The following is a 12,029-nucleotide window of genomic DNA, read 5'->3' as shown; positions in this document are numbered from 1 at the left end:
GCTGGTGACATGGCCTTTGTCTTCAAGGGACACCGGGTGAGCCCCGGGGACACTGGGGACATGGGGGACATGCAGGGACATGGGGGGGACACGGTGGGACAGGGGGGACAGCTGGGGACATGGAGGGGAACACGTGGGGACACGCAGGGACACGTGGGGGACGTGTAGGGAGATGTGGGGACATGTAGGGACACGAGGGGGGACATGAAAGGACATGGGGGACGCTCAGGGACACGTGGAAGGACATGAGGGGAACGCAGGGGGACATGAAGGGGACATGGAGGGACACGTGGGGACATGTGGGGACATGCAGGGACATGGAGGGATGCTCAGGGACACGTGGGGACATGCAGGGACATGTGGGGACACTTGAGGACATGCAGGGACACGCAGAGACACACAGGGACATGTAGAGACGCATGGGGACATAGGAGGGACATGTGGGGACACACAGAGACACACAGGGACACGTGGGGACATTCAGGGACACATTTGGGACACTCAGGGACACCTGGGGACATTCAGGGACACATTTGGGACACGTGGGGACACTCAGGGACACCTTGAGGACACTCAGGGACATTCAGAGACCCCCGGAGTCCATTGGGACATGTGGGGACACTCAGGGACACCTTGAGGACACTCAGGGACATTCAGAGACCCCCGGAGTCCATTGGGACATGTCACACCCCAATGTCCCCATCACCCCAGGTCCTCCTGGGTCCCGCTGTCACCTTCTGTGACACCTGGTGACCCTGGTGACCCCGGTGTCCCCTGGTGACCCCGGTGTCCCCTGGTGACCCTGGTGACCCCGGTGTCCCCTTGGTGACCCTGGTGTCCCCCGGTGTCCCCTGGTGACCCCGGTGTCCCCTGGTGACCCCAGTGTTCCCTGGTGACCCTGGTGACCCCGGTGTCCCCTTGGTGACCCTGGTGTCCCCCCGGTGTCCCCTGGTGACCCTGGTGTTCCCTGTGACCCCCTGGTGACCCTGGTGTCCCCTGTGACCCCCTGGTGACCCTGGTGTCCCCCTGGTGACCCTGGTGTCCCCCGGTGTCCCCCGTGTCCCCAGGCCCAGCGGTGGCACGTGGGGGGCGAGTCCTTCGGGCGCCCCTGGCAGGCCGGGGACGTGGTGGGTCCCTGTGACCCCTGGTGTCCCCCTGGTGACCCTGGTGTCCCCCTGGTGTCCCCCTGGTGACCCTGGTGTCCCCCTGGTGACCCTGGTGTCCCCTGTGACCCCCTGGTGACCCCTGGTGTCCCCTGGTGACCCTGGTGTCCCCCGGTGTCCCCTGGTGACCCTTGTGTCCCCCTGGTGTCCCCCTGGTGACCCTGGTGTCCCCTGGTGACCCTGGTGTCCCCTGTGACCCCCTGGTGACCCCTGGTGTCCCCTGGTGACCCTGGTGTCCCCCGGTGTCCCCTGGTGACCCTTGTGTCCCCCTGGTGTCCCCCTGGTGACCCTGGTGTCCCCTGGTGACCCTGGTGTCCCTCGGTGTCCCCCTGGTGACCCTGGTGTCCCCTGGTGACCCTGGTCTCCCCTGTTACCCCCTGGTGACCCTGGTGTCCCCCGGTGTCCCCGGTCTCCCCTGTTACCCCCTGGTGACCCTGGTGTCCCCCGGTGTCCCCCCGGTGACCCTGGTGTCCCCCGGTGTCCCCCGTGTCCCCAGGCCCAGCGGTGGCACGTGGGGGGCGAGTCCTTCGGGCGCCCCTGGCAGGCCGGGGACGTGGTGGGTCCCTGTGACCCCTGGTGTCCCTGGTGTCCCCCTGGTGTCCCTGGTGTCCCCCTGGTGATGCTGGTGTCCCCCGGTGTCCCCTTGGTGTCCCTGGTGTTCCCTGTGACCCCCTGGTGTCCCCCCCGTGTCCCTGGTGCCCCCCAGTGTCCCCCTGGTGACCCTGGTGACCCTGGTGTCCCCCTGGTGACCCTGGTGACCCCCGGTGTCCCCTGGTGACCCCTGGTGACCCTGGTGTCCCCCTGGTGACCCTGGTGTCCCCCTGGTGACCCTGGTGTCCCCCTGGTGTCCCCAGGCCCAGCGGTGGCACGTGGGGGGCGAGTCCTTCGGGCGCCCCTGGCAGGCCGGGGACGTGGTGGGCTGCCTGATCGACCTGGGCGAGTGCCACATGAGCTTCACCCTCAACGGGGAGGTGCTGATCGGGGACGCCGGCTCCGAGGTGGCCTTCAGGGACTTCGAGGTGGCCGACGGTGAGGGGGGGACCCCGGCCTGGGGGGGTCCCTGGGCTTGGGGACACCCCCCTGGTGTCACCCGGGGCTGGGGGAGGAGCGGGGGTGGGGCTGGGGGCAGCAGAAATGGGTCTGGGGGATCCAGGGGTGGGTCTGGGGGCTCTGGGGTGGGTTTGGAGACCCTGGGGTGGGGCTGGGGGCAGCAGAAATGGGTCTGGGGGATCCAGGGGTGGGTCTGGGGGCTCTGGGGTGGGTTTGGAGACCCTGGGGTGGGGCTGGGGACAGCAGAAATGGGACTGGGGGATCCAGGGATGGGTCTGGGGGCTCTGGGGTGGGTTTGGAGACCCTGGGGTGGGTCTGGGGGCAGCAGAAATGGGACTGGGGGATCCAGGGATGGGTCTGGGGGCTCTGGGGTGGGTCTGGGGGCAGCAGAAATGGGTCTGGGGGATCCAGGGTTGGGTCTGGGGGATCCAGGGATGGGTCTGGGGGCTCTGGGGTGGGTCTGGGGGCAGCAGGAATGGGACTGGGGGATCCAGGGATGGGTCTGGGGGATCCAGGGATGGGTCTGGGGGCTCTGGGATAGGGCTGGGGGCTCTGGGGTGGGTCTGGGGGATCCAGGGGTGGGTTTGGGGCATCCAGGGATGGGTCTGGGAGTTCCAGGAATGGGTCTGGGGTCTCTGGGGTGAGTGGGGATCCTGGTGCTGACCCCCGTGTCCCCCCAGGCTTTGTCCCCGTGTGCAGCCTGGGGCTGGGCCAGGAGGGCCACCTGAACCTGGGCCAGGGCGTGGGTCTGGGGTCTCTGGGATGGGTCTGGGGTCTCTGAGGTGGGTCTGGGGTGGGTGGGGGTCCCAGTTCTGACTCCCCCCGTGCCCCCCCAGGCTTTGTCCCCGTGTGCAGCCTGGGGCTGGGCCAGGAGGGCCACCTGAACCTGGGCCAGGACGTGGGCACGCTGCGCTACTTCGGCATCTGCGGGCTGCAGGAGGGCTACGAGCCCTTCGCCATCAACATGAAACGGCCCATCGCCCTCTGGTTCAGCCACAGCCTGCCCCAGTTCATCCCAGTGCCCCCCGACCACCCCCAGCTCGAGGTGAGGGGGGGATTTGGGGTCCCCATCGCCCTCTGGTTCAGCCACAGCCTGCCCCAGTTCATCCCAGTGCCCCCCGACCACCCCCAGCTCGAGGTGAGGGGTGGGCTTGGGGGGATTTGGGGTCCCCATCGCCCTCTGGTTCAGCCACAGCCTGCCCCAGTTCATCCCAGTGCCCCCCGACCACCCCCAGCTCGAGGTGAGGGGTGGGCTTGGGGTCCCCAGTGCCCCCCGACCACCCCCAGCTCGAGGTGAGGGGTGGGCTTGAGGGGATTTGGGGTCCCCAGTGCCCCCCGACCACCCCCAGCTCGAGGTGAGGGGGTGGGCTTGAGGGGATTTGGGGTCCCCAGTGCCCCCCGACCACCCCCAGCTCGAGGTGAGGGGTGGGCTTGGGGGGATTTGGGGTCCCCATCGCCCTCTGGTTCAGCCACAGCCTGCCCCAGTTCATCCCAGTGCCCCCCGACCACCCCCAGCTCGAGGTGAGGGGGTCTCTGGGGGGATTTGGGGTCCCCATCGCCCTCTGGTTCAGCCACAGCCTGCCCCAGTTCATCCCAGTGCCCCCCGACCACCCCCAGCTCGAGGTGAGGGGTGGGCTTGGGGGGATTTGGGGTCCCCATCGCCCTCTGGTTCAGCCACAGCCTGCCCCAGTTCATCCCAGTGCCCCCCGACCACCCCCAGCTCGAGGTGAGGGGGTCTCTAGGGGGGTTTGGGCATTCCTAAAAGTCCCCAAGTGTCCCCAAATCGAGGTGAAGTGCCTCCGAAAACCTGGTCCTACCCATCCCCAAGGGGTTCCCCATCCCTGAGTGTCCCAAAACGAGGTGAAATGTCCCCAAAACGAGGTGAAGTGCCCCCAAAAACCGGGTCCCACCCATCCCCGGCAGATCTCCCCTCCCAGGCCGTGTCCCCCCGCTGCCACCCCCGGTGTCCTCCTGCTGCCACTCCCGGTGCTACCCCCGGTGTTGTCCCGGTCCCCCCCCGCTGCCACCCCCAGTGTCCCCCCGCTGTCTCCCCGTTGTCCCCCGGTGTCCCCCCGCTGTCCCCCCGCTCTCCCCCGGTGCCACCGCGCTGTCCCCCCGCTCTCCCCCGCTGTCCCCCCGTTGTCCCCCGCTGTCCCCCGGTGCCACCACGCTGTCCCCCCGCTCTCCCCCGTTGTCCCACGCTGTCCCCCCGCTGTCCCCCCGCTGTCCCCCCGCTGTCCCCCGCTGTCCCCCCGTTGTCCCCCATTGTCCCCCCGTTGTCCCCCGCTGTCCCCCGCTGTCCCCCGCTGTCCCCCGCTCTCCCCGGTACCACCGCGCTGTCCCCCCGCTGCCACCCCCGTTGTCCCCCCGCTGTCCCCCCGTTGTCCCCCGTTGTCCCCCGCTGTTCCCCCGTTGTCCCCCGCTGTCCCCCGCTGTCCCCCGCTCTCCCCCGCTCTCCCCCGGTGCCACCGCGCTGTCCCCCCGCTGTCCCTCGCTGTCCCCCCGCTGTCCCCCGCTGTCCCCCCGCTGTCCCCCGCTGTCCCTCGCTGTCCCCCCGCTCTGCCCCGGTGCCACCGCGCTGTCCCCCGCTGTCCCCCGCTATCCCCCCGCTGTCCCCCGCTGTCCCCCGCTATCCCCCCGCTGTCCCCCCGCTGTCCCCCCGCTCTCCCCCGCTGTCCCCCCGCTGTCCCCCGCTGTCCCCCCGTTGTCCCCCGCTGTCCCCCCGCTGTCCCCCGCTGTCCCCCGCTGTCCCCCCCTGCCACCCCCGTTGTCCCCCCGCTCTCCCCCGCTGTCCCCCGCTGTCCCCCCGCTCTCCCCCCCTTGTCCCCTGTTGTCCCCCCGCTCTCTCCCGCTCTCCCCCGCTGCCACCCCGCTGTCTCCCCGTTGTCCCCCCGCTCTCCCCCGCTGTCCCCCGCTGTCCCCCCGCTCTCCCCGGTACCACCGCGCTGTCCCCTCTGCAGGTGACCCGCCTGGACGGCACGGTGGACACCCCTCCGTGCCTGCGGCTGTCCCACCGCAGCTCCGGGACCCCCGCGGCGCCCCCCGAGCTGCTGTTCCTGCGCCTGAGCCTCCCGGTGCAGTTCCACCCCACCTTCCGCTGCACCCCCGGGACCACCCCGCTGCCGCAGGCGCCGCCGCCCGAGCCCCCCGAGGAGGCGGCGGCCGAGCCCCTCTCCGACTTCGAGCGGCTGCGGCGCTCGGCCGGGCCCCGCAGCCCCGAGGGCGACGAGGGCGGCCCGGCCGAGAAGGGACCCCCGGGAGCCGCCCCCGGAGCCGCCCCCCGGGAGCCGCCCCGGGGCGAGAACGAGAAGGACGCGACCACCGAGAAGAGCAAGACCAGGAGGGGGTGGGTGGGGCGGGGGGGCAAAAAAAAGGGGGTGGGGGGCAAAAAAAAGGGGGTGGGGGGGCAGCGGAAAGGGGGTGGGGGGCAGCGGAAAGGGGGTGAGGGGAAAAAAAGGGGTGGGGGCAAAAAAAAGGGGGTGGGGGCAGCAAAAAAGGGGTGGGGGGCAAAAAAAAAGGGGGTAGGGGGAAAAAAAGGGGTGGGGCAAAGAAAAGGGGGTGGGGGGCAAAAAAAAAGGGGTAGGGGGCAGCAAAAAGGGGTGGGGGCAGCAAAAAGGGGGTGGGGGGCAAAGAAAAGGGGGTGGGGGCAGCAAAAAGGGGTGTCAGCCACTTCTGGGGGGCGGCAAAAAGGGGTGGGGGGGCAGCAAAAAGGGGGTGGGGGGCAAAAAAAGGGGGTGGGGGGCAGCGAAATGGGGTGGGGGGCAGCAAAAAGGGGTGGGGGCAACAAAAAGGGGGTGGGGGGCAAATAAAAAGGGGTAGGGGGCAGCAAAAAGGGGTGGGGGGCAGCAAAAAGGGGGTGGGGGGCAAAGAAAAGGGGTGCGTGGGGTGTGGGGCAAAAAAATGGGGTGGGGGGCAGCAAAAAGGGGTGGGGGGCCAAAGAAAAGGGGGTGGGGGCAGCAAAAAGGGGTGGCAGCCGCTGCTGCGGGGTGGCAAAAAGGGGTGGGGGGCAGCAAAAAGGGGTGGGGGCAACAAAAAGGGGGTGGGGGAAAAAAAAGGGGGTGGGGGGCAGCGAAAAGGGGTGGCAGCCACTTCTGGGGGGGCAGCAAAAAGGGGTGCATGGGGTGGGGGGCAAAAAAAGGAGGTGGGGGCAGCAAAAAGGGGTGGCAGCCGCTGCTGGGGGGGTCCCCAATATTCCTGAGGGGCACCAAAAGGGGGTGGGTGGAACTGGGGGGTCCTTGAGGGGTCTCCAATCCCTGAGGGTCCCCACAAAGGGGGTGACACCCATCCTTGGGGGGGGGGTCCCCGGGCGTCCCCAGTCTGGCAGTTAAGGGGTGTATGGGGGTCCCCGGATGTTGGGGGTTCCCTGGGGGTCCCCAAAGTGGGGTGACCCCCCCGGTGCCCCCCAGGTTCCTGTTCAAGGGGCGGAAGACGCCGTTCGCGCCCCCCCCTGCACCCCCTCCCGTGCCCCGGCTGGAGGAGGACGTGGTGCCCGACGAGCGCGACGACCCCGAGGTCATCATGAACACCACCACGGTACGGACCCCAAAAACCCCCCAAAACCCCCCAAAAATCCCCCAAAAATCCCCAAACCCCAAAATCCCCCAAAGCCCGAGGTCATCATGAACACCACCACGGTACGGACCCCCAAAACCACCAAAAACCCCCCAAAAATCCCCCAAAAATCCCCAAACCCTGAAATCCCCCAAGCCCGAGGTCATCATGAACACCACCACGGTATAGAACACCAAAAACCCCCCAAAAATCCCCAAACCCCGAAATCCCCCAAAGCCCAAGGTCATCATGAACACCACCACGGTACGGACCCCAAAAAACCCCCCAAAACCCCCCAAAAATCCCCAAACCCCGAAATCCCCCAAAGCCCGAGGTCATCATGAACACCACCACGGTACGGACCCCAAAAACCACCAAAAACCCCCCAAAAGTCCCCCAAAAATCCCCAAACCCTGAAATCCCCCAAAGCCCGAGGTCATCATGAGCACCACCACGGTACGGACCCCCAAAAATCCCCCAAAAATCCCCAAAAATCCCCAAACCGCAAAATCCCCCAAAGCCCAAGGTCATCATGAACACCACCATGGTACGGACCCCAAAAACCACCAAAAATCACCCAAAAATCCCCAAACCCCAAAATCCCCCAAAGCCCAAGGTCATCATGAACACCACCACGGTACGGACCCCAAAAACCCCCAAAATGTGTCCCTTGTCCCCATGTCCCCAGTCCCTGACCATGTCCCCTGTCCCTGTCCCCATCCCTGACCGTGTCCCTGTCCCTGTCCCCATCCCTGACCCTGTCCCCTGTCCCTGTGGCTGTCCCTGTCCCTGTCCCCATGTCCCTGACTCTGTCCCCATGTTCCTGACCCTGTCCCCTGTCCCTGTCCCTGTGTCCCCTGTCCCTGTCCCCGTCCCTGACCGTGTCCCCATGTCCCTGACTGTCCCCATGTCCCTGACTGTGTCCCCTGTCCCTGTGGCTGTCCCTGACCATGTCCCCTGTCCCTGTCCCCATGTCCCTGTCCCCGTGTCCCTGTCCCTGTCCCCATGTCCCCATGTCCCTGTCCCCATGTCTCCTGACCCTGTCCCTGTGTCCCCATGTCCCTGTGGCTGTCCCTGACCTTGTCCCCATGTCCCTGACCCTGTCCCCTGTCCCTGTCCCCATGTCCCTGACTCTGTCCCCATGTCCCTGAACCTGTCCCCTGTCCCTGTCCCCATCCCTGACCCTGTCCCTGACCGTGTCCCCGTGTCCCCTGTCCCTGTCCCCATGTCCCTGACCGTGTCCCCTGTCCCTGTCCCCGTGTCCCCATGTCCCTGTGGCTGTCCCTGACCCTGTCCTCATGTCCCTGACCCTGTCCCCTGTCCCTGTCCCCATCCCTGACCCTGTCCCCATGTCCCCATGTCCCTGTCCCCATGTCCCTGACCGTGTCCCCGTGTCCCCTGTCCCTGTCCCCATGTCCCTGACTGTGTCCCTGACCGTGTCCCCTGTCCCTGTCCCCATGTCCCTGACCCTGTCCCCTGTCCCTGTCCCCATGTCCCTGACCGTGTCCCTGTCCTGTCCCCAGTACTACTACTCGGTGCGGCTGTTTGCGGGGCAGGAGCCGGGCAGTGCCTGGGTGGGCTGGGTCACCCCCCACTTCCACCAGCACGACCCCGACTTCGAGCTGGGCCGCGTGCGCAGCGTCACCGTCACCATGGGCGACGACCGCGGCAACGTGCACGACAGGTACCCCAAGGGGACCCCAAAGACACCCCAAAAGGGACCCCAAAGAGATCCCTAAAGGGACCCTAAGACACCCCAAAAGGGACCCCAAAGAGATCCCTAAAGGGACCCTAAGACACCCTAAAGACACCCCAAACAGGACCCCAAAGAGACCCCAAATGGGACCCAAAAGACACCCCAAATGGGACCCCAAAGACACCCCAAGGGAACCCCAAAGACACCCCAAATGGGACCCCAAAGACACCCCAAATGGGACCCCAAAGACACCCCAAAGACACCCCAAAAGGGACCCCAAATAGACCCCAAATGGGACCCCAAAGAGATCCCTAAAGGGACCCCACTGACACCCTAAAGACCCCAAAACAGGACCCCAAAGAGACCCCAAATGGGACCCAAAAGACACCCCAAATGGGACCCCAAAGAGACCCCAAATGGGACCCCAAAGAGACCCCAAATGGGACCCTAAGACACCCCAAATGGGACCCCAAAGAGATCCCTAAAGGGACCGTAAGACACCCCAAATGGGACCCCAAAGAGATCCCTAAAGGGACCCCAAAGACATCCTGAAGACACCCCAAATAGGACCCCAAAGACCCCCCAAAAGGGACCCCAGAGAGATCCCTAAAGGGACCCCACTGACACCCTAAAGACACCCCAAGAGGGACCCCAAAGACACCCCAAATGGGACCCAAAAGACACCCCAAATGGGACCCCAAAGACACTCCAAATGGGACCCTGAAGAGACCCCAAATGGGATCCCCAAAGAGACCCCAAATGGGCCCCAAGGACACCCCAAAAGGGACCCCAAAGAGACCCCAAAGACACCCCAAAAGGGACCCCAAATGGGACCCCAAATGGGGCAACTGTCCCATGGTCTGGGGGTATTTTGGGGGGGTCTCACCCCGTTTTTCCCCTCAGCATCAAGCGCAGCAACTGCTACATGGTGTGGGGGTTAAATAGGGGAGGGGTCCATGATCTGGGGGTATTTTGGGGGGGTCTCACCCCGTTTTTCCCCTCAGCATCAAGCGCAGCAACTGCTACATGGTGTGGGGGGGGGAGTTTGCGACCCCCACCCAGCAGGCCAGGGTGTCCCACACTGACCTGGTCATCGGCTGCCTGGTGGACCTGGCCACGGGGCTCATGACCTTCACGGCCAACGGCAAAGAGATCAACACCTTCTTCCAGGTGAGCTGGAACCCCCCCTGAACCCCCCCAGGTGAGGTTTGGGGGTCCCAGCCCACCCCGGGGGTCTCACGGCGGCGCCGTCCCCGCAGGTGGAGCCCAACACCAAACTGTTCCCGGCCGTGTTCGTGCAGCCCACCACCCAAAACGTGCTCCAGTTCGAGCTGGGCAAGCTCAAGGTGAGGGCTGGGACCCTCTCCAGGTGGCTGGTGGGGTGTGGGACCCCCAAAACCCCCCCAAAACCCCCCCAAAACAAAACCCCAGGTCACCATGAACACCACCGTGGTGTGGGATCACTGAGACCACCCCAAAATCCCCCAAAATCCCCAGGTCACCATCAACACCACCACGGTACAGGACCCCTGAGACCCCCCAAAACCCCCCACCCACACCCTAAACACCCCCTCCAGCACCCCAAAACCCCCCAAAATCCCCAGGTCACCATGAACACCACCATGGTGTGGGATCCCTGAGACCCCCCCCCAAAAACCCCCAGGTGATCATCAACACCACCACGGTACAGGACCCCTGAGACCCCCCCAAACCCCTCACCCACACCCTAAACCCCCCCTCCAGCACCCCAAAACCCCCCAAAATCCCCAGGTCACCATGAACACCACCATGGTGTGGGATCCCTGAGACCCTGAGACCCCCCCCAAAACCCCCAGGTGATCATCAACACCACCACGGTACAGGACCCCTGAGACCCCCCAAAACCCCTCACCCACACCCTGAACCCCCCCTCCAGCACCCCAAAACCCCCCAAAACCCCCAGGCCACCATCAACACCACCATGGTGTGGGATCACTGAGACCACCCCAAAATCCCCAGGTCACCATGAACACCACCACGGTACAGGACCCCTGAGACCCCCCAAAACCCCCCACCCACACCCTAAACCCCCCCTCCAGCACCTCAAAACCCCCCAAAATCCCCAGGTCACCATGAACACCACCATGGTGTGGGATCACTGAGACCAGCCCAAAATCCCCAGGTCACCATGAACACCACCACATTACAGGACCCCTGAGACCCCCCAAAACCCCTCACCCACACCCTAAACCCCCCCTCCTTCACCCCAAAACCCCCCAAAACCCCCGGTGACCGTGGGGTGCGGGGGCTATGGGTGTGGGGAGGGACTGGGAGCACTGGTGAGGTGCTGAAGGAGCTGCCAGGCGGAGCAGGGAGGACTCGGGGCGGCTCTTTGGGCTCTGCAGGGTGACCCAAGAGGAACTCGGTGCCGGGGGTCTCTGGGGGTGCCCCTGACACCCCCGTGTGCCCCCCCAGAACATCATGCCCATCTCGGCGGCAATGTTCAGCAGCGAGCGGCAGAACCCGGCCCCGCAGTGCCCGCCCCGGCTGCTCATCCAGCACCTGACCCCGGTCACCTGGAGCCGCATGCCCACCCAGTACCTGGGCGTGGAGAGCGCCCGGCTGGGCGAGCGCCAGGGCTGGGCCGTGGAGTGCTCCGAGCCCCTGCAGATGATGGCCCTGCACATCCCCGAGGAGGACAGGTGGGGACCCCCAAGGGGCACCCAGGGGCACCCAGGGACCCCCAGGGACCCCCAGGGACGTCCAGGGATTCCCAGGGACATCCAGAGCACCCCCAGGGGCACCCATGGATTCCCAGGGACATCCAGAGCACCCCCAGGGACCCCCAGGGGCACCCCAGGACACGCCCAGGGACACCCAGGGACATCCAGAGCACCCCCAGGGACACCCAGGGATTCCCAGGGACATCCAGAGCACCCCCAGGGACACCCAGGGGCACACAGGGATTCCCAGGGACATCCAGAGCACCCCCAGGGGCACCCATGGATTCCCAGGGACATCCAGAGCCAAACCCAGGGCACCCAGGGACACCCAGGGATTCCCAGGGACATCCAGAGCACCCCCAGGGACACCCAGGGACACTCAGGGCACCCCCAGGGACACCCAGGGGCACCCAGGGATTCCCAGGGACATCCAGAGCCCACATCCCCCTACCCCAAACCCCATTTCCCTGCCCTCCCAGGGGTCCCACCCCACGTCCCCCCACTCCCTGCCCTCCCAGGGGTCCCACCCCACATCCCCCTGCCCCAAACCCCATTTCCCAACCTCCCAGGGGTCCCACCCCACGTCCCCCCACTCCCTGCCTCCCCCCTGAACCCCATTTCCCACCCTCCCAGGGGTCCCACCCCACCTCCCCCTACCCTGAACCCCATTTCCCACCCTCCCAGGGGTCCCACCCCACCTCCCCCTACCCTGAACCCCATTTCCCACCCTCCCAGGGGTCCCACCCCACGTCCCCCCACTCCCTGCCCCCCCAGGCGTCCCACCCCACGTCCCCCCACCCTGAGCCCCCCCAGGCGTCCCACCCCACGTCCCCCCACCCTGAGCCCCCCCAGGCGTCCCACCCCACG

At 66.4% G+C, this 12,029-nt stretch overlaps 1 protein-coding gene across 9 annotated transcripts in view; it reads left to right on the top strand.

The window, feature by feature from the left end:
• Positions 1–12,029, top strand: part of RYR1 (ryanodine receptor 1) — a 155,096-nt gene that overhangs the window by 44,493 nt on the left and 98,574 nt on the right. For all 9 annotated transcript variants that reach the window (XM_085564839.1, XM_085564837.1, XM_085564838.1 and 6 more), the window contains 8 exons: positions 2,018–2,192; positions 3,050–3,258; positions 5,174–5,559; positions 6,620–6,746; positions 8,288–8,448; positions 9,465–9,630; positions 9,720–9,806; positions 10,915–11,141. In XM_085564839.1, the coding sequence (XP_085420965.1) occupies positions 2,018–2,192; positions 3,050–3,258; positions 5,174–5,559; positions 6,620–6,746; positions 8,288–8,448; positions 9,465–9,630; positions 9,720–9,806; positions 10,915–11,141 (1,538 nt within the window). The remainder of the gene's footprint in view (positions 1–2,017; positions 2,193–3,049; positions 3,259–5,173; positions 5,560–6,619; positions 6,747–8,287; positions 8,449–9,464; positions 9,631–9,719; positions 9,807–10,914; positions 11,142–12,029) is intronic.

This window comes from Lonchura striata, chromosome 34 (genome assembly GCF_050655825.1).
Source record: "Lonchura striata isolate lonStrDom1 chromosome 34, ASM5065582v1, whole genome shotgun sequence".
NCBI classification, from domain to species: domain Eukaryota; kingdom Metazoa; phylum Chordata; class Aves; order Passeriformes; family Estrildidae; genus Lonchura; species Lonchura striata.
The sequence above is the reverse complement of the archived record's forward strand: the minus strand, read 5'-3'. Positions and strand labels throughout refer to the sequence as shown.